Raw genomic sequence first — 26,123 nt, forward strand, 5'->3', positions numbered from 1 at the left:
TAAATCTGGTTACACCATTCCCCTGTAAGCAAACAAACAAATCCTTCAATTTCTTCCCAATTACTCCAGTGGCTTCCCATTACACTGATAATAAAGTCATAACTTTTTACACACAAGGTCCTACTTTACCTGACCTGTCCCTCTGCCTCAGTCTCTACACTTTACCTCCAGCCTACTTGCTTTTTACTAATCGCCAAACAAATCAATCCATATTCAGACATATTCCTATTGTTTTAACAAACTAAATCTATGTGATAATCAAGGTTTTGTTCTCAGAAAACACCTATTAGCATCTTTGATTAATATATTTTTCAAAGTAATTACTAGGAAGATACATTAATTATATATGCTAAGTAAGAGATACAAAGTAGAAATATGACCTCTAATTGATTCCATCTCATTTTCAGATCATTTGCTTATAAAAGCCCTTACATTAAAGTTTCATAAAATCACTGATCTTTTTAACCATAAGACTATCACAGGACAAACACCAACAACTAATAATTGATTTCATCACCACCAAGGGGTCTTTTAGTCACTGCCTGAACAGTTCATAATAAAGCAATTGGGTAAAGTAGTCTCCACAGTTTTAAATTGTTGTTAAGATCATGGGAACTATTATGCAATATCCAGAGTTCACATTCTTAAGGAATTTGAAAGGAGATGCAACTTAAATTTATAAAACATGTGGGGAGGGGTATTTATTTTCACAACAAAAACAAATTTAACCAAATGACTGGGTCTGTTTTTAAGTCCTTCTTGAAAAATCTTACCGGCTTTGGGAGGGGCGGGAATATTAATACTTAAAAGTCTACTAAACAATATAAATGCTTGGAAGCCAAACTAATGATTGACATACTAAACTAAATCTTGCTATACTAGTCAGACCATCTGGTACATTTCTACCCAAACTCTCTACCCCACGAATAAATCAAGGACACCCAAACCCATGCTGTCTTACCTAGACTGCCCTCCAGTCACATCAATCAAATAAACAAAAAAATCAACTCCACTACATTGTTTAATTATGCCATTCATGTTCATTTTCATTTTCTAACTAGATACAAGCATCTTGAATGCCGAGATTATTCCTTAAAATTCTTGTTCTGTCCCCAGAACAGTGGTTTCAAACATCAAAACTTTCCAAATGAGATCCCTGTGCATAAGCCTCAAAGATTCTGATTCAGCATAGCTGGGGTGAGCCATGGAATCTGTGCAGAGCCATTTTCCCATTTCCTCAAGGAGTTCTGATGTGTGGAATGTTGGCGAATCAAAGCCACAGAGCCCTTACATGGTGCCCATATCATGGCCAGTTTCACAAATTTTAGAAATGAGGTGGTTTCCAATATCAGTCAACTAATAGTTGGGAGGTAATCCCATCTTTATAGAACATGAAGCAGATCTGAAACGGAAATAAGCCTGCGAAATGGTAAGTGGTAGAGCTGAAGCCATACCCAGGCCCGGTGATTCTCCGTCCCCCAGTCTCACTGCTCAGCTACTTCTCCAGAGAAAAGACAAGGGCAGCGTTGAGAAAGAGCTAAGCACTGGCATGGTGGATGACAGGTGAGGGCGGGAGGTGTGGGAAGCAGATGGCTAAGGGCATGAGAAGAGACTGCACAGGCACCACTGACAGCTCTAGAAAGTTCACCGAGTCCTAACCCACGTGACCTTTCTCATCTCCACTGACCACCCTAGGGATACTAGCCGGATACTAGCCCACTACTCTGAGTACCTTCCTCTAAAAGAACTTCTTCCAAGTCTTTTATATAAGCTCCTCTTCATGACCTACATTCTGAAGTGAAAGCATTTTTATCATACCTGATCTCAGGCCCATATCTGCTTACGATAAAGTAGAGGAGAGGGCTTCATGCCCTGTACAGCACTATTAAAACATAGGAGCTTATTTTATCCTCAATGATACTTCGATACTTAGCAACACATTCTTTTTTTTTTTTCATCTGAGGTGCTATTTTAAAAATTCAAATTTATTTAAGGGATTTTCAAGTATATATTTTATGCACTGTTATCTTTTTTAAAATACTAGGTATTTTACTATAAACTACTCTGTATGTAAAGTGGCTTTTTAAAAAAACTATAAATGGCAATGTCTAATGTACATTCCATGCTGAGGATGACAAGTTACTTTAGCAATTCTAAGTCCTCAAATAATTTCAAGTATTCCATTTTATTCTCAGCTTTGGGCTTACACCACTAATTTTACTTCTGGTTTTATATAACATAAAGCAGCAAAAGAGGAAAATGAAATCAATCAGCTAAGGGCCCACTGACAAGTGTTTCAATTAGACTCTCTTATGTGTAGCTTACAAAAGACTCCCTTCAGCCACTTCATCATTTGGGAGGGGTGCAAGCAGTGAGGGAGGTGGGGAGGAAGGTCACTGTCAATAAGTAAGACATGGTCAAGGGAATCTAAGACCAGGAATTGAAATGCCTCACAGAGACTTGAACCCAAATCAGTCCATCATTCACTCAATAAATATTTATCTAGTGTTTGCTATGCGTCAAGCCCTGGGGATGCAGCTATAACTCAAGACAGGCATAGCCCTTACTTTTACTGGGCTTTCATTCTAATGAGAAAGTCATTCATTCATTCATTCATTCATTCAGTATGTTGTATTACAAGTGTTACTGAGCACTTACTGGTGCCAGGAACTATTCTAGGTGCTGGGGTTATAGTAATGAACTTGTAACAATAAATGAATAAATAGACAGGACAATGCCAACTGCTGGTGAGGACTATGAATAAAAATTAATCAGTAAGAGGCCATAGTGATGGGGACTAGGGTACGGGGCCGGTGGGGGGGGGAGTGAGGAGGGATAGGGAGGGAGTTTAAATCAGAAAGGGTGATCAGATGGTCAGATGTACTCCCTGAATACGTCTCTGAGGAGGTAATTTTTGATGTGAGGGACATGTTAACATTACAGAGTAGAGAGCCACAGGAAGAGGCACAGTTAAGTTCAAAGGTCCTGAGGGAGAACCTCAGGTCAAGGAATAACAAGGAGGCCAGTCTGGCTAAGGACACTTATCGGACACGAGGCTGGAGAGAAGCCAGGATCTAGGACATTATAGGTAAAGAATCTGGATTTCAGTCTATTACGATTAAAGCCGTACGAGGGCTGATAGTGGTACCTATCTGATTTATGTTTTAAGATCAAGCCAACTGCTGTGTGGAAGATAGACTATGGACAGGAGTGGGGGTAACTGTGGAAGCAAAAACAAACAAATAAACAAGAAAAAAAAACACTAAGAGGCTATTTAACAATAGAGCTCAAGCTAGATATAACGACAGCTGAGGCGGTGGTGAGAAGCTGTTAGATTCCAGATCTGATCTGCAAGTGGAGCCAATAGAATTTATCAATGGACTAGATGTAGGAGGTGAGAGAAAGAGGCAAGTCAATCCTAATAACCTCATCTCAAAATTGTCCTTCACAATGAATCTTTTGTGAAAAGCCTTTAGTTGTATTTGAAACTCACCCTGCCACTTTTATTTTTTTTATAAATTTATTTATTTGTTTGTTTGTTTATTTTTGGCTGAGTTGGGTCTTTGTTGCTGCGCACTGGCTTTCTCTAGTTGCGGCGAGCGGGGGCTACTCTTCGTTGCGGTGTGCGGGCTTCTCATTGCGGTGGCTTCTCTTGTTGCGGAGCACAGGCTCTAGGCGCATGGGCTCAGTAGCTGTGGCTCACGGGCTCTAGAGCGCAGGCTCAGTAGTTGTGGCGCACCGGCTTAGTTGCTCCGTGGCATGTGGGATCTTCCCAGACCAGGGCTCGAACCCGTGTCCCCTGCAATGGCAGGTGGATTCTTAACCGCTGTGCCACCAGGGAAGCCCCCTGCCACTTTTAGAACAATACATTTACATATAATATAAATGTCACACAAGACCTCAAATATCTGAACTCTAAAAAGATACTACTTCTTTACCTTTCCTTACTATGATTCATGGTCACTGTTTTGTCAGTGAGTCATTCAATAAGCAGATAAGTATCTCAATCAGACATAGCTGGAAACTCAGCATAGCTGTCATGAGCCAGATTCTAGTGCTGTGGCTTGAGACAGACAGGTATGAGAGATACAGAGAATTCAGTAGTAGTAGATCAAAATAGCTTTAAGAGTTCTGACCTAACCAGACAAGAAAAGTACGAAAAGAATATAAAATTCCACAAGAAGTAGAAGAGATTAGCTGAAAGAAGTTAAGTGCCTCTGATTTGTAGGACTGCAGATTCAAATGAGGTAAAAGAATTATTTAAGAAAAGAGACCTGGAATCCTCCAGGTGTGATACTGACTATACAAAATGGTGCAGCATGTCCTCCAGTGGCTGCGGAAGAATACCCGTGACATCCATGCCCTCCACCAGGTCTCAGACCTCTGGCTGGTAAATTACCTAAGTCGCTTTATATAATGAACCTGCTCTTCCTGGGATGACAACTCTAAATCACTCTGGGTGAGAAGAACTCCGAGAATGTTTAGTTTTAAATAGAGACACAGGACTTCCCTGGTGGCTCAGTGGTTAAGAATCTGCCTGCCAATGCAGGGGACACGGGTTCGATCCCTGGTCCGGGAAGATCCCTCATGCCGTGGAGCAACTAAGCCCGTGTCCCATAACTACTGAGACTGCACTCTGGAGCCCACGAGCCACAACTACTGAAGCCCACGCACCTAGAGCCCGTGCTCCGCAACAAGAGAAACCACTGCGGTGAGAAGCCTGCGCACCGCAATGAAGAGTAGCCCCTGCTCGCCGCAACTAGAGAAAGCCCTCACGCAGCAAGCAAGACCCAATGCAGCCAAAAATAAATAAACAAATTAATTTAAAAAGTAAATAAATACAGACACAATGATCAAATTGAACCCATAGTATTAAAATCTCTGATGTTAAGTTTAGGAATCATTGTGTAATCATCTGGACAAAGTTCAATATTTAGTTGATAAAATGTTTATTATGTATATTGACAGACTATACTCGTAATTTCAAATGAATTTATTTTAAATTTGTGATTTTAAACTGAAAGGTGTAAGAGAATTTTACTAGGTTCTCCTTAGTATTGGAATTCTTAGATGAACTTTATAAATTTTGTATTATTGGGTTTACAAGAATAGTTTAAGTACTTCGAGAAGTTCTGGTTATTAGATCAAGGCACTCGAATGCTTAAAAAGAACAAAATACATTAAATTTATAAATGCAGTTTAAAAGTGTTTATGGGAATTTAATTAACTAGGTCTGTAATTGGGACTGATTAAGGCTGTTTATTAGTACTCCTCTCGATTGTTTTGAACTGTAACCAAGCAGGAAAACATCCTTCCAGCTTCTCCCCGAAGTCCGCTTACCCACTGGCAGCAGAAAGGCTGGAGTTTGCAAACTTTGCTGGACTCATACTTTAAAGTGAACAATCTTCCCCCCTCCCAGCCTCCCACTCCCATAAGAATGGTATGTTTATCTTGACTTTCATCTATATACTCAGTGTCTACTCGTTCTCTAGGTAAAAAGAATTTAAGTATCCAAAGGAGTTGAAAACTTATGTCTGCACAAAATCCTGCACAAGAATGTTTACAGCAACTTTATTCATAGTTGCCAAAAGTTGGAAGCAACTAAGATGTCCTTCAGTAGGTGAATGGTTAACTATATGTTATATCCATACAATGGAATATTATTTAGTGCTAAAAAGAAATGAGCAATCAAGCCCTGAAAAGGCATAGAGGAAATTTAAATGCATATTAGTAAATGAAGGAAGCCAATCTGAAAAGGCTACATACACTATGGTTCCAACTATATGACATTCTGGAAAAGGCAAAACTATAGGGACGGTAAAAGATCAGTTACTGCCAAGGGTTGGATGGGAATGAAGGTAGTGAGGGGATTAACAGAGCACAGGGGATTTTTAAGGCAGTGAAACCATTCTGTAGAAGACTGTAATCGTGGATACATGTTATTATGCATTTGTCAAAACACATAAACCTGTACAACACAGAGTAAAGTCTAATGTAAGCTATGGACTTTAGTTAATAATGTTCATTTATCAGTTGTAACAGATTTCGTGCCACGGGAGAAGGGTGTATGGGAACTCTCTGTATTTTATGCTCAATTTTTCTGTAGGCTTAAAACTATTCTAAAAAAGCAAAGTATATTAATTAAAAAAACACACATGCATAAGTAACTGAGTATTCAAGTTTAGAGAAAAAGAAAATTTAAAAACAATAAAAAGTTTAAAAATTAAGCCTTTCTTTCTTTTCTTTCTCTTTCTTTCCTTCTTTCTTTCTTTCTCTCTCTCTCTCTCTCTCTCCTTCCTTCCTTCCTCCCTCCCTCCCTTCCTTCTTTCTTTCTTTCTTTCTTTGACCTTCTCCAATTTTGCCTTCCGACTTCTCCACAGAGATGGCCAGCAGTGCCAGGGATACTGAGCTCGTAAAAAAAGAAATGAAGAAATCAGTGCTTCATTTAAGAATTTAATCAAATAAGTGGACAATGGCATACAAAGCTTTTTGGTTGCTAAGTTATAGCATTTAAAAGCTTCCCCCTAAGTTACTAGAACTTGAACTCAGACATTTACATACAGTTCACTCCAACAGCTGGAATTAATTGGCATCCTTGCTCAATTTCTCTGAAAGGAATTCTCCTAAGATAGCTATAATTGCAAAAGCAGTTTCTTGAAATTTCTATCCAGATGACTAATCAGGTCTTTAATTTAAAAAATAAAACTGCTAAGAGTTTTGACTAACAGAAACATAACTACCACGCTCTGTGTGATCATTCTGATGTTAATTTACCCTTAAGGAGTCCTTTCCAAAACATGAGTAATAAAATTTTTAAACAATGATAAATAAATTTATGATATAGAAATTTAGTCAAACAGAAGTAGTCCTATTAGCAAAAAAATTCGTCAAAAATAATTCATACTTATTTCCCAAGTCCCTAATATTAAAGTTCAGCCTATGTGAAAAATTCTGTTAGTAAGAACTATATTTGCTATATTTTGCGTATCAAGCTATCTTTTTTTTTAAAAGTCATCCAAAACATTTTGATCTAAAAATAATCCCTTCTAAGTTATCAGCTTTATACACGTCTCCACTACTTATACCACAGCAAGAAAGGCAAGGGCAACCAAAACAATAAGTATGAAATAAATGTTTTCTAGCTCTGAAAAATTCCCTCTAAGAGTACTTGAATTTAATTTTTAGAAATAATTATATGGTTTTAGTGGTTTTCATAAGGCATTTTACTTAAAAGAGATGATTTTCAAATGACTAAAATGTTACCATTATCTCTCATTTATACACAAGTTTTCCTGGAGGGCCCTAGGGACCCGTTACAAATCTCAATGGCTAAATTGGAGGCATCCTCCATTAAATTAGCAAGCTCCGGCCCAAATCAGATGCTCACTTACATATAAACACAACTGCAGACTCATAGATGGCTACATTTCAGCCTATGACTTGTAGTACAAAGTACAGAAGTAGTCTCTACCTCCTGGCTACACTGTGAAACTCACACTTAACAGCTAAGTACATAAACTTTAGTTGTGTACATAATCCTATTCTTTAAGAATAGGCCTTAAGTGATTCAGATATTAATTTGGCCATGAATTGTGAACTGAAGCCAAAATTTCAACAGCACAGGCTATACAACCAAAGGTAACCTTTCATGATTTCCTGAGGAGAATATAATTGCTTGTTTGAGTCAAGAAGGGCATAAACTGCAAATCTACCAAAACAACTTAATCAGCAAATATTTGAAATACTGCCAGCAAAGGGCAGTTCAACCCTTGTGGCCATTTGATGCAAAGCTATTACTGTCTATTTTTATTACTATTTTAAATTATTATTATTATTATTGGTATTATATCATCATCACCATATTATTATTATTATCATCACCATGTGTATTTACTTTACACTGTTAACAAAAATAACTTCTTTTGTAGCACTTGACAATTCATAAACCCAGGAGATGGTTACAGTAGTCCCATAGGGCAAAACGGAAAAGTACAGTATATCTTAACCATTTTTAAAGATACTTTAAAGAAATTGATGCCCTGCTTTGCTGAGTAACTTGTCCAGGACTACAGAAAAGCTAACCAGTGGCAAGGGCTTGAAACCAGTTCTTCTCACTCCACATCCACATCCTTTCCACGAAACCATGCTACCTTTTATTAGCTACTGTTCCACTGGGATTTAAAAGAGCAGAAGTAGAATTACTGAGAAGGTAGCTCCCCTGAGAGCAGCTGTTTCCAGAACAATTGCGGTACTATCCTCTACAAGTACGTGTTCACTCTTAGGATGATGCAGACAGCTGCAAGGGTTTTGGACTCCTGTCCCACTCCCTCACTAACCGTGTGGCTCTGGGCAGGCTGCATCCCTTTTCCTGAAGCTTTGTTTTTTTCACCTATAAAACGGAGGTTATGACAGCAGCTATACCTCACAGGGTAGTTGTGTGGATTCGATAACATATAAAGCAGGTAGTCAAGTGCCCAGCTGAGAGTCCATGCAGAATTCCTAAAAGGGGAAGAGAATCACAGGGAAGGAACTCCAGGCTGCGCTGGCCCCAGTACGGTGCGAGAGGCCGAACCGGGACAAGAGGATAAGGAAACTGCTATTAATTCATATTGTACTAAAGCTCATCCACTAAGGAGCCACACAAACCCTGTGACTCTGAAACTCTGAAACTTTCTTTCAGAAAATTTCATCCCTTGAGCTCAAATACAATCTTTCTAGGAAACTCCTTCCATCTCATCACTCTCAGTATTAATTTTTTTGGCTGTGCCACCTACACAAATAATCAAGGAATAAAACAGCCACTCTCTGATCCTCTACGATGAGGCTAGCATTCTGCTGGATTCTGCCAAGAATACTAAAGAAATGAACTACTACGTGCCACCTTCCAAAATAATTCAGCATTGAAGACAAGAACGGTTCACACAAAGCTACTGAAGAAATGTGATAAAATATACAATGAAGTACAGAATTGTACAGTACTAACTATAAGCAGGACTAACAGATTGGGTATGAAAGAACAGAAGACTTGGAGGAAGGGACATGGCACATGGGGGGACAACAGAAGCCAAGGCCTGAAGGCCTGGGTGAGGGTGACAGTGGGCAGTGGAGGTTGGGGGCAGGGATCTCAAGGAGGCTACAGAGCAGACTTTGCACCGAGGATAATCCTTACTGCACTGGAGGGCAGGCAGGGGATGGTGAGAAACCGAGTTCAGTAACAGGTACGGTAGGGCCAGATAATGGAGGGCCCCTCATAGTCAGGCAGAGACACTGACCCTGATGAAGCAGACAGGAGGGAAGCACTTCAGGTTCCTACACAGGGAAGGGCAATGTTGAATGTGGTTGGAGTGAATCCCGTGGGGCTCGGCTCACAGCCCTCCTCATTGCCAACACACCTATCTCTCAGCTACTGCCCCACCGCTGTGTACTTTAGTGGGAAGAGCCCATGGCTGCAGGAACTGCCTCCCCCAGCTCATGCCTCCTCTCAGGGGGTGACTTGCTCAGAGCCAGGCACTTGGGGAGGCAGAAAGGAAGAGAATAACACATGGTTACAGGGAAAAGGAGAGCCATACAGGAGAGGAAATTAGAGACTGTGAAATGAGTCACATCAGGCACCTCTTGGTAGAGCTGAGGGTTTTGAAGGATCTGGCCCTTTGCCTCCACTTGTGAGAGCTCTGAAGGCCCATCCCAGCTCTGAAGCACTCTATAGGATCAGTTACAAATTCATTGCAAGTGAACTTCTCTCTGTTCAACCTGCCTTCCTTACTTCCTTGCAGGTGAAAGTACCTGCACTTCTCATTAACCTGCATGCAACCCTGACACTGAGCCTGTTTCCAGGGAACCTGAAAGACTATGCTTAAAGAGGATGAATCCAGCAGCAGAATGTAGAAGAAATTGAAAGGCTGGACCCATGAATCAGAGGAGCCCAGAAAGAAAGTTATTTCAAGACCTTCACTACTTTATATCTGGATAGGAAAACAGTAAGGAAGATGGAAAAGAAGAGGATGAAGGTGGAAGTCATTTTGATGAAACTCTGCAAACATGGAGACCGATTACATATGAGGAGAGAGAGAAGTCTAACGTAACATGACCCCAGCACTGATAAACGAATTCCTCTCAGTCAATGAAAATAATGTTATCCCTGAACACAATGAGATAATTGGTCCTGGGGCATCCAAAACACTCTGGTTGAGTTGGGTTGAGTTGGAGAGAGTAGCAGCGCATTCAATGAGTTATACTAAGTTGCCTGAATTTGGGGGCATGAATAGTCAAGGCTAGAGATGTGGTTTGGGAAATCGGCACAGAGAAGTGACAGCTGGTACCATAAGAGTCATGAACTCTTGCGAGGTAATGAGGAGAGTCAAAACCATGGATTTCAGGATGCCCTCAGGAAGCAGAAAGATAAGGCCTCTGCAGAGAAGAAAGGGGTCTTCAAGATGCCAGATTTAGCAGATAAAAATACAACAGAATGCCCAGTGAAATGCTGCAAGGGACATACAATTCTTCAGTGACAGCAGCAAACAGTGTCAAATAACAAAATAGTGTTAAAGGTGACCAAGAATTTGAAAAGGTCATGAGTTTTTGCTAAGTGGAATTCACTCGTAACCTTTAAGGGAAAACATTCTAGCTTTTATTTGAAAAATCCTATAAAAGATTTGATTCCTATGTTTGAACAACCGTGTGTGCCTTCTTAACATTTTGATTTCTGGTTAAATTATTCTTTTACCAAACTTGCTTCCAAGGGGGGAATTTCACTGCTTCTCAAGAGAAAGGACAAATGTTCAGCATTAGAAATCCTCCTCTTCCAACTGAGAGAAGGTTAACATTCCTCAAAAATCTGGCAGCTCTCAAAAGGCTGGTTTTCTACATTAATATATGCATTTTTAAATGCATAAAACCTTTTAAAAACATCTTCTCTCTCTTCTCTAAAGACTACAAGTTGCTTAGAGTGATTCCATGAACTCAGGGGGCCCACAGCAATTAAAAGGAAGACAGTTCCCTACATGTTTATGTTTATGTCTTTTTTTAAAAAAATCACACTCACCAGGGAAATGAAAAACATGAATTGCACTTATTAAACAACATGAGTTACCTAAAATAAGCTTTAATTCGGAGGGATGTTTCAATGTGTATTTTCATGTGCACGTATACAGAAAGGGTTGTAGTCTGGAAATATTAGCATTGAAGAAAGCTTCCTAGATATCCTCTGGGCCACATATGCATAACAAATCATTTCAGTTACTTACTTGCAAGCAAAGAAAAATAAACATTCTTCATAAGAAAAGTCTATAGGTTTGAAAATCTCAGCTCTTGACTGTCATCTCAAATTTGCTTTTGCATTATACTCCATCTCTGAAATACAAAAGGCCATGTACTGCCCTCCAATGACGCATAAAGCTTCCACTAACAACTCCATGCAGAGACCAAGGCAATATATCACCATACTTAAGGATTTGCCTAGATGCTTTATGAAGCCCAAAAGCAATACACGGGTTTATCAAATCATTGAAATAATATACCCATATATTTCTCTGGTCATATTTTTGCTCCAAGTACAGCAATATGTATAATAACACAACAACAAATAAAGAGTTTGGGTAACAAATTATACGTATATACACACACACACACACAAAAATTGTCCATTTGTTCTTTGTGGGTTTTAAGATTTTTCTTTACTCAGAACATTATAGATTGAAGAAGGTTTTACTTAAAGAAGGCAGGAACTTCCAGTTAAACACCGCAGATTTAACACCAGTAATTTTTCTATCTCACACATAAAATTCAAAGTTGACAAAATATTCCTAACAAACCAAGTTTACTATCATTCGTTTGCTCAGAATATTTTTATGACTTTATTTTTAATGGTTTAGGTAAATCTGAAATTATGATAGCACAGGCTTGTCAGCCAAGTATTTTCAACAATCTACTACTGAAGTAAAAATCTTCTGGAAACATAAGAAGTATCTGAAAGTATAGTTTTTCAAGCTATAGCTAAGCTACCAGTGCTCTCTAATTCTGAAAACTTTCAAGCCTGAATTTGAAAACAAAATTGTATCATAAGCAGCTGTGTTTTCATGTTTTTCCATTTTCAGTTTGATTTAGCTCCCCGATAGAGCAACATTTTAAAAATATTTTCTTTTGCACTAATTATTCCACGATGGGCAGTATCAATAAGTTCTGCAATATTAATCACCTTAAAATTAGCAGGATGTCTAGTATTTGGTTAATCTATGTTCCAACAGTTAATTGGTTATGGGTGAATCCTGCCAGGCAAGTTTCGATTGTTTTCTAACACATTCATGATTCTGCTAGAGAGGGCTGCATGTGTTAGGCTAAGAAAGGAAATTTGGAGCATGAATCGGTGTACTGATCTATGGCTCTGGGCCAGTCAAGTACAAATCACTCAAGGGTTAAGTCTTAATCTCTCCGATCCTGCCTCTAGGAAGTGGTACATCCTCGTGTTAAGAGCTGCGCTGTAGGGTCAGATGCACATGCATTCGAATCCATCTGGTTATCAACTCTGTGGGTTTACAATCTGCTGGTTAGAATGGGTCGGTGGTGGAAGTTACTGGTTCCCTATAACACCATCAACCATCTGTAACATTCCAAATGTATTAATATAACAGGGGCAGAGGGAAAGAACTACTCCAGATGCACATCAACCCTGGAAGTCCCAGGCAAAGTAGAAATGTTTAACTGTTTCCCACAGGCTTACAATTATTTTAATACATTTAAAGGCACTTAGAAAGTCATTTAATAGACAACTGTTTATTAAATGCCTATTACACATTTAAAATTTCTAAAATACTACCCAGGTCATCTTAAATAAACAAACCCAACAATCTGCTGCTCATCATGGAAACTGCCTCAAATCTCCGGGAAAAAAAAAAAACGCCCCTCCAGAAAAATTAATCCTGGTCTTCAACAAGAAAATTTTATAATCGTAAGTACTTCTGTGAAATCAAGTTGTCATCATTAAAACTGACCCCTGCTGCTGGTTCCTGCCCATACTAGCCCTAAACTTCAGGACAGAAGGAAGAAGTATCAGCTCACAGACAACAGAACCACTGCCAATTTCTTGCTTATTATTTCCTTTAATTCTTTTTCTTGGGCCCTGTTCAAATTGTTACCACTTTTAAAAAGTGCTATTATCAATTCAATTCTTGTGAGTACACTCAGGGACTTGACTGAGATGGCATGTATCCAAAAATACAAATGTCCTACACTAAAATTTCCTTTAACTTTCTACTTCTAAACTTTTCCCACAATAAACTATATGGTACATTTTCTCCACATATGGTATTAATCTGTTTTTTAAAAAATTAAAATAGGAATTATTTGACGGGTCTTCTGAAGAGTTCTACCACATTCCAAAATGTCAGAGGAAAATGAGAAATAGAGAAAAACCAAAATGACGTATCTTTTTGGCACTTCCCACTGAGATCAGTTATAATCTGTGGTGAGGGCTGCATTTTCAAGATGTGATTCACTGCCAGATCTCTGACCATCTTCTCTACAATAATGATTCAACATGACTTTCACTCCAGGCCTAGCTCTCCTGATCTTGGTAGTTCAAACTACCTACTGAACTCTCTAGAACTCAGTTTGTTCTTTTGTAAAATGAAGGAACCAGATGACATGGTCACTAAAATTCTTCTCAGCTCTAAAATCCTATGGTTTGGTGATTTCTAACTGGTATAAATGGCTATCACGTCAAGTTCAGCATATGTAACATCTATTCAATCCCTCTGACCATAAAACTGCTTCCACCTCTGGCTTCCTGTTTCTATAAATGGTTCTGTCAACCTCAAACTCACTCTAAGACACTCAAATTGTTCTTAGCTCCTTATTAATCCCCCTCAACTGGACACATTCTTCCTTTTCAGTGTCTTGTTCTAGCTCCCCTTTCTCAGGCTTCATGGCATTCTCTTGCAGATCCCTGGGTCTCTTGGTTTTTTCCTCACCAATTATCCCAGATGCCCCAGCCGCATTAATGATTCAGGGTCAACAATGAAAAACATAGTAGCAAATATCAGAGTAACAACAACAACAACAAAATGTTAAGGAAAAAAAAAAACCCAGAAGTTTCCAGAACAATACCCAAATTATCTTTTTAGTAGACTATCAAAGAACACAGGAACAGCTAGACTTTTCATAAGAAAACATTTAGGAACAACCTACACACCCCACTGTCAAGAGATTTACTTCCTCAATGGCTGTCAAACTGGTGATGGGGTGATGAGGTGGAGGGGAAGAAGTGATATTTATCTTAGTCAGCTACCTTAGGGGGCATGCCTTTCTCTGTTCATTTCTCCTTACATGAATCCTACCTATCTACTATGGTCTAAATGTTTGTACCTCCTCCACCCCTGACAAATTCATATTTTGTAGTCCTAATCCCCAAAGCCGATAGTACTAGTAGGTGGGGCCTTTGGGAGGTAGTTAGGTCATGAGGGTGTTGCCCTCATGAATGGGATTAACGTTCTTTAATTTTTTTTTTAATTTTTGTTTTTATTTTTTGGCTGTGCCACACGGCACGTGGGATCTTAGTTCACCAAAGATCAAACCCGTGCCCCCAGCAGTGGAAGCCCAGAATCCTAACCACTGGACCGCCAGGGAATTGGGATTAATGTTCTTTAAAAAGAGCTCCCACAGAGCTCTCTAGCCAATTCCACCACATGCGGATACAGTGAGAAGTCTCGACCTGGAAGAGAGCCTTCACCCAACCATCCTGCCACCCTGATCTGGGACTTCCAGCCTCCAGAAATGTAAGCAATAAATTTCTGCTGTTTATTAGCTACGCAGTCTCTGTATTTTGTTATAGCAGCCCAAACCAACTAAGACACTATAATTTAAGCTCAGCCCAAATCTCTTCCATGTCCACACCAGAGCTCTCTTTCTTTTTAATCCAGAAACCACTATGGTCCTTTTCATTACTGTTTAAATTCCATTAAAACACTAACTGGACTCCTGGTTAGTTCCATTTTGGTGGCAGCAGAGAAAGAGCTGGGACATGATTAGTCAATGCTGGCTTCATACCACAACCCTCAGAATACAAAGGCCCCAGAGGTTATCAATAGTTTACAACTGAACACAACTGAGCACATCATAAAGTATAATGCAGAAAGTGCTAAGAGATAAGTTTAGATAAGTTTATAAAGGAGAAAACAACAACAACAAAAGCAGAGCAAGCAAAAAGAGCACAAAAGGAAAAAGATTATTTCTGTGAAAGTCAAAAAAGTGTCAGGGAAAAGACAGGACTTAAATAAGGTCTTAAAAGATGGTCAAAGCAGAGTTGGGGAGGGATTGGGAGGACTCAGGCTTGAAAAGGGTAAGGGACATTCCTTCCTCCAATATATAGCTGCTCTGGCTGCTTCTCCACTACGGAGTCATAAAAGTTCAACCTGTCGATCGCCATTTACAATCAGCTTCTTGGCTGCATAAATTATACAATGATTTTTTTGCTTCTATTGGGTTATTTTATCTCACTGAACAAATAGTGTGTTGTGATTAAAGCTATTTGTCAAAAACTGACAGCAATGACATATGGCTTCAAAGGTTCTTTAGCACAACTTTATAGGCTGTCTCTTTCCTTCTTCCATGTGCTTAGGGCAGGTCAGTTCAGCACATAGAGACTGCGCCTACTCCTCACCCTCTGCCTTCCTGGAATAATGAAACATCCAACATCACTGATGTCAACATTGTTAACTAGAAGACAATTTCTGGCACGTGAGTAGGAGTAATTTTTTTTTAAGTTCTGATGTAGAAGTGGCCCATGTTTCTTGTAATGACAGGAGAGGCTGGGTAACACCAACAGGAGACCCTCAAAATCTTCCCTGTGACTGTCTGAACAACATCACTCAGGCACCACCTCTTCCATTGTTAATTTAAAGGCTCTTTGACTTATCAACAGTTTCCCTCTCACTCTTTCCCCTCTATAGACATTTATAATTAGATCCTATAATTCAACTGATAGCATGTTTATCTTTCTCCACTAATCAATGTTAAGACCTTTGAGAATAGGAGGTATCAGTTTTTATATTCAACAAAGTAAGTTTTATTTCTGATAGTAAAAATAACAGAGTTTAGAGAAGTTGGGATAAAGAGGAATAAAGATTTTCTAGATTTAACAATTTAATAATTATTAATTAATAATTAAAGATTTAATCATCACTAGTGTTACATTAATTTTCTTCTATTTTTTAGCTAAGTGTATAAATATACATTTCAATAGAATTAGGAAAACATTTATTTGAGGTATAATATAAACCATAAAAGATACCCACTGTAAATATAGAATAAAACGACTTTTAGTAAATCTGTAGGGCTCTGCAGCCATTACCATATCTCAGATTTGTCCAACCATAAACGAAATCCAGTAGTGGGACAATTTCGTTTCACCAGACAGTGGTGACAGTTTGCAGTCAGTCCCCTCTTCCAAACCCAGCCCCAGGCCAGCAACCACTGATCTGCTGTCTTTACAGATTTGCCTTTTCTGGGGGGAGTTTTATGTATATACAACCAGGCTTATATAACTGAGCATAAATGTTTTCAAGGTTCAAATGTGGTTTGTTGTTTTTTTTTTTTAATATTTATTTATTTATTTATTTTTATTTTTGGCTGCATCAGGTCTTAGTTGCGGCATGCGGGCTCTTTGTTGCGGTGCGCGGACTTCTCTCTAGTTGTGGCGTGGGCTCCAGAGTGTGCAGGCTCAGTAGTTGCGGCGCACGGGCTTAGTTGCCTCGCAGTATGTGGGATCTTAGTTTCCTGACCAGGGATGGAACCTGTGTCGCCTGCATTGGAAGGTGAAGTTTTAACCACTGAAGTTTTGACCACCAGGGAAGTCCCTCAAGGTTCAAACATGTTGAAGCATATTATCAGTAGGTAGCTCCTTTTTATTGCTATATGAATGTTTGACATTTTGTGTATCAATTCAACAGTTGATGGACATTTAGGTTGTTTCTTGATTTTGCCTGTTCTGCATAGTAACACCTAGAAACATTCATGCACGTGTCTTTGTGTGGAAGTGTTTTCCTTTCTCCTGGATAGATTTCCGGGAGTGAAAATGTTGGGTCATATGGTAATTTAATATTCCACTTTTAAACAAGCTGTCAAGGGCTTCTCTGGTGGCACACTGGTTAAGAATCCGCCTGCCAATGCAGGGGACATGGGTTCGAACCCTGGTCCGGGAAGATCCCACATGCTGCGGAGCAACTAAGCCCGTGCGCCACAACTACTGAGCCTGCACTCTAGAGCCTGTGAGCCACAACTACTGAAGCCCGTGCACCTAGAGCCAGTGTTCTGCAACAAGAGAAGCCACCACAATGAGAAGTCCGCTTGCCGCAACTAGAGAAAGCCCGCTCGCAGCAATGAAGACCCAATGCAGCCAAAAATAAAATAAATTTATTTTAAAAATAAATAAAAAATTAAAAAGCTGTCAACATGTTTTCCAAAGTGAGTATACCACTTGATATTCCCACTAGCAATGTATGAGGGTTCCAGTTACTCCACATTTTTGCAATACTTGGTATTACTTGTCTTTTCTATTACAGCCATTGGATTAGGTGTATAGTCACATCACACTGTGGTTTTAATTTTCATTTTCTTTATGACTAACAACTTTCAGCTTCATTTCATGGGCTAATCAGCCACTGGTATATCTTCTTTGGTGAAATATCTATTCAAATCATCCATTTAAAAAATTTGGGGGAGTTTTCTAATTATTGAGTTTTGGACCTCTTTATATATTTTATATATATATATATATTTTTTTTAAATTTATTTATTTACTTATTTATTTTTGGCTGTGTTGGATCTTCATTTCTGTGTGAGGGCTTTCTCTAGTTGCGGCAAGTGGGGGCCGCTCTTCATCGCGGTGCGCGGGCCTCTCACTGTCGCGGCCTGTCGTTGCAGAGCACAGGCTCCAGATGCGCAGGCTCAGTAGTTGTGGCTCACGGGCCCAGTTGCCCCGTGGCATGTGGGCTCTTCCCAGACCAGGGCTCGAACCCGTGTCCCCTGCATTGGCAGGCGGATTCTCAACCACTGCACCACCAGGGAAGCCCTATTTTATATATTTTGGAGATAAATCTTTTATCAGATATATTATTTGGAAATATTTTCTCCCAATTTGTGGCTGATCTGAAAATGTCATTAGCCTTCATTTTTGAAGGACAGTTCTGTTGGATAGAGAATTTTTGGTTGACAGGTTGTTTTGTCTTGTTTTTGAACATTTTAAATATGTCATTACATTGCTTTCTTGCCTCCACTGGTCTGGATGGGAGATTAGATCTTAAACATATTTTCTTCTCCTGCATGTAATGAGTTATTTTACTCCTGTTGCTTTCAAGATTCTCTTTTTGTCTTTGTCTTCCTACAGTTGGACAATGATGGGTCTAGGTATGGGTCTCTATGTTTCTCCTAATTTTGGTTCATTTATCTTCTTGGATAACAGATTAATCATATTTTTCAATAACTTTAGTAAGTTTGGGCAATTATTTCTTCAAGTATGTTTTTGCTCCTTTCTCTATCCTCTCTTTCTGGTACTGTCAAATTCCTTTCTAATATACATGACCTATCAATTTTTTTTAATGAATATTAAAAAGTCTCCTTGGGCTTCCCTGGTGGCGCAGTGGTTGAGAATCCGCCTGCCAATGCAGGGGACACGGGTTCGAGCCCTGGTCTGGGAAGATCCCACATGCCGCGGAGCAACTAAGCCCGTGCGCCACAGCTACTGAGCCTGTGCTCTAGAGCCCGCAAGCCACAACTACTGAGTCTGTGTGCCACAACTAGTGAAGCCCCCGTACCTAGAGCCCACGCTCTGCAACAAGAGAAGCCACTGCAATGAGAAGCCCGCGCACCACAAGGAAGAGTAGCCCCTGCTCGCCGCAACTAGAGAAAGCCCGCGTGCAGCAACGAAGACTTGATGCAGCCAAAAATAAAATTAAAAAATAATAGATAAATAATTTTTTTTTAAAACGTCTCCTTGTTTACTATCATCCTTGAATGTTCTTTCAACATTCAGGAAATTTATCTTAAACTAGAGCTCAAAGGTAAATAACACTAAATCCTGTTGGTGGTAATGACAGTGGTCATGAATTAATTACTGTTTAAAGTTTGCCATCTTTTGACTATTTCTAAGTCACTAGATAGAACATAGCTTAAGCAGCAAAACAGTATAACAGTTTCTCAAATACTGAGAAGTAACAAAGGTATACCAATGGATGGTATTTTTATAAAGCAACTGATAGTAGCTATGATAATTACTACCATGACAAGCAGTTGATATATAGATTATGGATTCCCATCACTTTTTAAAAATTAGCCAAGAAATTTTGAAGGGAGGAAGGTATCACCTTTGAAACAAACTCTTCACTTAAAAGACCCCAGTTAAAACCCTAACTTAGCTGTTTCCTAGTAAACTGTGTAACACAGGATAATTTACTTATCTCTAGGCCTCAATTACCTCATCGGTAATATGGAGATACTAATATCTACATTTAACACAGGATTATTGTGGGAATTAAATGAGGTAGCATCTTTAAAATGTTATTAGCATGACAGGTACCAAAAAAGTCTATAAAGATTTTTAGCCAGTTATAAATGCCTTCAAATTAGAACTAGTTACATAGTTCTTCTAAATGTGTTTTAAATATAAATGTATCAGAGCTTAATTTATATTTCCAATAAAATACTTATGTTTTCAAATATAAGTTGAAAATTGTATTTCCAAATAAAATAAGACAAAATATAATATAAAATTTTTTACAAATTTAAAGCAGACAAGAAATGTTATTTCATTAAAAAAACTTTATCCTTTAAAATTAAAGACATGAAAAAGAAAATACATGATTTTATAGTTTTTAAAGTCACATTATCTGAGAGCTTGCATATTTTTTGTTGATATCAATTGGCAGACACCCATCAAATTACTCAGACTTACAAAGAATAACAATTTTGGCAATTTACATAAGCTTACTTAGAATCAAAGTCTAGACTCGTAGATTTTTATCTTCCACTTAAAAAATTTTTGTCAATTGTTAAATGCTCTGAAGCAATTCATGTTAATTTTTTCAGTGACAGACAAAGGGTTATTATTAGAAGGTTTAAAAGAAATATTCTAAGCACAATAATGTGCATCACACTACAGCAGGTGTGGATGAGGAATACTGATGATACAATTATAGATCCTTTATCCAGGAAAAGATCCACGCTGGTACTATTATTTTAATCATGAAGATATAAGATCATATAGTCCAACCCCTCCATTTCAAAGAGAAAGAAACTAAAAACAAAATATGTTAAGTGACTTGCTCACCATCACATAGCTAGTTGCAGTCCTCATCAAGACTCAGAATTTTGCTGTATGGTGCTTTCCCAACTTCACCTGTCTGCTTCTTAACAGCCGGAAAGTCTCTATATATAATTTTGATCGTACAGGTTTCTGTGTCAACAGTAATGCAGTATAGTAGAATAAAAAGTAAGGATTTGGAATTTATTCACTCATTCATTCACTTATTCATTCAACACATACTGAATGGCTAGCATGTGTCAGGGTACTAGGTAGAAGACCCAAGCTGAACTCCATACCTGCCACATAATTATTTGTGTGACTTTGGACAAAAATTTCTTTAGATCCCAGCTTCATAATTATTAACACGAAGATAGTAACATCAACCTTTCTCACAATGTTGAAAGATTAAATGAGATCATGTACTTGGAAGTGCCAAGTAAGGTCCCCAATTTACGTACAACTGGCCTATTATCTGTATTGCACACCATATGAACAATTGCCACATGAATGTCCAACCTCAAACTTAACATGTAGAGATTGAACTTACTATCTTTCCCTTCCTGTAACTGCTACCTTTCTTGTATCCTAAGACATTTCATCTACTTCCTTTCAAACCTTTCTTGTATCTCCTGACTCTTTATCAGTACCATCAAAAACCATGACAATATCATATAAAGATTTTAAGTTAAAATAGAAAAGCTGGCCTCAGCACAGCTACTTAATTTCTCTAAGCTCCCATCAAAGACAGAACGAGTTTCAAAGCACCTGAACCTGAATTAAGCCATTAAGCACTCTAGCTCTATAAGATAAAATTCAAAGTCCATCTTTGGACATAAATCTAGGTAAGATTAGGGTTGCTTACAAGTGTTTCCACTTTAGGTGGAAATTATGTGTTAACATCTAAATTCCCAGGTAAGGTTAGAAGTGGCAAGCAGCCACTTGAAAACTACTTTACTATGCACAGTGCTTTCCTACTTTGAAATCTTCCTGCTATTGACGTTTTGTGAATGAGGAAATCGACCAAGCAGCAGAAAAAAGGCAAACTCAAATTAAACTGCTTCCTCTCAATTGAACAAGCCTTGCCACTCCCTCATCAATGTAAAAAGTGTAAAACTGAATATATCCCAAGCATCTACCACCCTCATCCTAAATATTTCAAGTTCTACCACTAGATACACAGAGGAGTTATTCTGCATGGATTTCTAGTATTAGTAATAGCAAAAGAGAGTGAGCAATGGTGCTAGGTTTTGCTTCCACACATAAATAGCAGAAAAATAAGACTTATGAAAGGCAAGAGAGGAATAAATAACCAAAACTGCCCAGAGTTTCTTTTTCTTACTATATGGTCATTTATCTCCATTAAAAATCACTCGGAAGTCAGATTTTATTAGGAAAAACGTAACATATTTTATTCAAAGGAAAATACAATGTCTTGTTGTGATCAGTTCCTTCAGGCCTCAATAATTCTTGTACCATTCATCTCCAGAGCATTCAGAACTCTGAGTTTAAAGACTCCTTGGGAAATCAAAACCATAATGCAGAGGTAGATGGTTCCTGAAGGCACAAACCAACTCCTGTGTTCTGCAAGTAGGGTTGCTGAGGCCCAACACCATTAGGTGATGTTACAGATTGAATTGTGTCTCCCAAAATGCATATGTTGAAGTCCTAACTCCAGCACCTCAGGATATGATGGTATTTGAAATAGAATTCTTTTCAGAGGTAATTAAGTGAGGTCATTAGAGTGGACCCTAATCCAATATAACTGGTGTCCTTATAAGAAAAGGAAATTTGGACAAAGGCACAGAGAGAAGATGATGTGAAGACACAGGGTGAAGACAGCCATCTATTAGCCAAGAAAGGCTTGAAACAAATCCTTCCTTCATGGCCATCAGAAGGGGGGCCCTGACACCTTGACCTTGGACTTCTAGCCTCCAGAACCATGAGATGCTGTTTGAGCCACTCAGTCTGTGGTACTGTGTTATGGCAGCCCTAGCAAACTAGCATGGTGATGAAAAACAAAGCCAGGATCAAAACCCAGCTTTCCAGACTCTAATATGAGGCTTTCCAACTTTGCAACACTGTCTTGCAACTTAGCTCTCTGTTTTCACTCAAAGTTATCTCCCATAAAAATCTTACCACTTGTTCAACTTGTTAAAGACCATGTTAATATCTACTGTTTATGCTGGCTTCTTGTGAGCTACACTTCCACATCACAAAAAGACATTTTTGTATAGATGTCTCATGAACTCAAACACCAATGTGTAAAACCCTAATCAACTACTCCACGAAGTTAGTATGGACCCTGTTTTATAATCTAAGAAAGTCTAGGTCCAAGATTCAAGTCCTTGGACAAGTCATCTAACCTCTCTGAGCCTCAACTCCATATTAATCATACGAATTCTACAAACAATATCAATTCTACACCCCCCAAAAAAGAACCTTCAAAGGGCTAATGTGAAGGTTAAGTTCGATAATAGCCCTTTCAAACTGCAAAGTGTTAAAAGCAATTCTCCATGCAATCAAAAACTATTTCTCTCTCTGGCACCATTGTTTCTACTCATTCAAACTCAAAACCATTGATATTTCCCTCTCAAATTGCCTATAACTAATAATTCACCTAGGTCTGGCATTTCTTTCTCTACAACGTCATTTTTCGTCACTGCTTTCTAATAAATCCTCATGATTTCAAATCTGCACTGCTCTGAATGACTGATTTATCAGCTTCTGGCTTCCTCCTTATCTAATCTATATCACATCCTAATATCAGATTTATCCTCCTAATACACTCAGCTCAGAAGTCTTCAGAGGCTCTCTAACCCACAGAACCAGGTGCCACCTATAGAGCCCTGCATTCTACGACACAACCGCAGCTCGGGGCCAGCTCCTAAGCTTATATCGAGGTTTACCATGTGCCCAAGGGCCTTGCCTCATACCCAGCCAGTATGAACAGACAGATCATCAAAAACTTTAATATAACCCTACTTGCTTCTTCCCTTGAGCTTCCCACTGATGGACCCAACTGTCAAAGCTGGATCCTCTAATATCATTAGGAACTTCCTCTTAACCTTGAATCTGGGAAGGCACCATTAGCAAGGTTAGGCTGGTTAATTCTAGTGCACACCCCACATGCTAAGAAGCATGCCTGCTGCCCAGTATCATTTTCCTTTTGCTTCTCTCTTGGCCCAGCAACTCTTTGCCCCTCTCCTACTCCTTAACATTCAGGGTCTACCATAATCAAATTCACAGCTCAGTGGGAACCCATTGCTCCCTCTCAGCCAGTGGTTTCCAATCCCATCAGACCAAATACAAGTATTTTATTCCTGGAATAAACCTCACTTGAGAGTGATATATTATCATTTTTATACATTACTGGATTCAAGAGGAAATGCCAGGTAGGCAGAAGGATATGTGAGAATGGAAACAAAGACAGGGTCTTAGCTAAAGAGAGGCATGTGTAGGTCATCATGTTATAGTTGCTATTTAACTCATGAATAAAATCACATGGGAAAGAGTGCTGATTAGAGAAAAGAAGGCCCCTTCCCTGTCCTAAAACTCCATAATATTTAGAAAAGGAGACAACACAAGAGAGAGAGAGAAAAGCTACCTACTTGGAAAATCTGGTGTTAGCTAAACAGGAATGATAGAAACCAAACTGAAGTGGTATGAAAAGGAGAATGAAAGGTGAGAAAGTGAAACAGAAAGTAGACTTCTTGGGAGTTCCCTGGAGGCCTAGTGGTTAGAATACCAGGCTTTCACTGCTGTGGCCCAGGTTCAATCCCTGGTCAGGGAAACAAATCAGACCAGTGACAGACTACATTTAGTTCATCAATATCTTAATACTATTGAAGTAAATCTCTGTTATTTATCTTGTTGTGGATCATCAGAAAAGTAACTGTGGTTCCTTCAATGCAAAAATAAACTGAAGTCTTATTTCAAGATTTGTACTTTTAAAAATGTAGTAGAGGTGAAGCTATTAATACTAAAATTTCTGAAAGTGAACTGAAAAGATCCCACTAATAAAAGAAGGTATTTTATTCTCTTGAAGTAGAGAAACTATGCAGGAAGTAATAAAGCAAAAGACAGAGCAATTTCATTTCATAAAAATTTAAAATTTATATGTAGCAAATAACTGTTAAAAAGACTTTTTAGAAAAATGACAGAATGGAAGAAAATATTACAACATACATGATGCTGATATATAAAGAGCATCTATAAATCAATAAGAAAAACCAACAGAAAATATATTAAAGAACAGGAACAAAAATCAAGAAAGAAGAAATACAAAAGACTAATAAGATAGCATAATCCCCTCATTTTTAAGAACTTTCCTTAAAAGTCATTAATATAGAGTAACTCTAGATTAATATGTGCGTGGAGCTCTGCAAACAAAATCAGACATGTAAGATTCCTCAGTTAGTGATAGTCTCACCATCAATGCACAGCAGTTTTTTTCTCCACACCTGAGTATACAGCAGGATAGTTTTATTTTATTTAACATGAATTGCTATGATCATAAGAGGTACTGATTTTTAAATTTCAGTTTACACATTCTAATTAGAAATATAACCATGTAATTTAGAAACGCAGCATATTCAGAGGTGCATAATAGTTAAACAGCTATGTGCATCATGCAAACACAAAAGCAAAGATAACAAGAGAAAATGCCTACCTTCCCTGATAGCTGTGAAAGGTGTACCTTCTTCTTCTTGCAGCCTGATCACCTTCAGGGCTACCAACTTCCCATTTACCCTGGAGAAACAAAACAAAAGATGAGAAGCAAATCCGTGAAAATATGTTCCCGTTATGGTTCTAATTGTCTTCCTTACAATTTATATTTTATGCATTTTTGCACTGAAAAATGTCAGGACTCAATTATGCCACCACAACAAGATTAATTTCAGTAAGGCTGGGAATCCTGTATCATCATCATAAATATTCACACTTTAAATATTCACATTTTAAATATTCTCACTTGCATAGTCCAAGATTTAACTGAAGTTTTCTGTGATTCACTCTATGTTCTTTCCAAAATGAAACTAGTGCTTAACAAAAACACCATGTTCGACCAATTATTCACAGATTAATTAAAACTCAAGTCGTCAAAATAACACTCTCCCTTTGTTTCTCCAATAGCGCCTCTGTTTCTTTTGCTGAAATGTCTTCATCTTCAGTCTTAAGTTGAAGTCATTCAATCCCCAAGGACAAAAACCTGACAATCAATCTTCTTCCTTCTCTCTTCCCTCTTCTTTCTCTGTCTCTCTGTCTCTCTCTCAGCATCACCCATTCCTCCCTTTTTCACTATTTATTTTTACTAGAGCCTCCTAAAATTACATTAGTCTGATTGTGTTTTATAATGCAGTATATCATCAAAATAAAAGTTAAGAATATTTTACTATTCTTAACTTTTACAAAATTACACAAGACCCATCCAAAGCAGATGTTTCTTTTAGATACATTCTAAATGTGTATCAGCTCTAATTAAAAGTAAGATTACGCTAGGCAGATAACTTTTTATCCAATCTATTCTGTTAATAAAATAAAGACATGATTATCTATATTGGTCTTCTAGTTGACTGCTCTACTTTCTACCTTGACTAGGCTTACCAGCATACTTCCTTAATTAAAATAAGTTAAAGAAGCACAAAGCATTTAATGAAAAGTAAATCTCCCTGCCACACCCAGTTCCCACCCTCTGAGGTCACCACTTACCTCAGAGAGGTAACTTAGCTTAACATATATACTTAACACACACACACACACACACACACACACACACACAAATGGTAGTATGGCATACAGGGTACAGTGTATATTATTTTTATCACTCGATATA

General features: G+C 38.4%; 1 protein-coding gene across 4 annotated transcripts in view; it reads right to left on the reverse strand.

Annotated features, from left to right (window-relative positions):
* Positions 1-26,123, reverse strand: part of CDK14 (cyclin dependent kinase 14) — a 567,195-nt gene that overhangs the window by 346,719 nt on the left and 194,353 nt on the right. For all 4 annotated transcript variants that reach the window (XR_011074670.1, XM_068549142.1, XM_068549143.1 and 1 more), the window contains one exon: positions 24,960-25,039. Coding sequence is in view for 3 of the 4 variants with exons in the window: in XM_068549142.1 (XP_068405243.1) it covers positions 24,960-25,039 (80 nt within the window). In the remaining variant the exon portion in view is untranslated. The remainder of the gene's footprint in view (positions 1-24,959; positions 25,040-26,123) is intronic.

The sequence above is a fragment of the Eschrichtius robustus genome, chromosome 8, assembly GCF_028021215.1.
Source record: "Eschrichtius robustus isolate mEscRob2 chromosome 8, mEscRob2.pri, whole genome shotgun sequence".
NCBI classification, from domain to species: Eukaryota; Metazoa; Chordata; class Mammalia; order Artiodactyla; family Eschrichtiidae; genus Eschrichtius; species Eschrichtius robustus.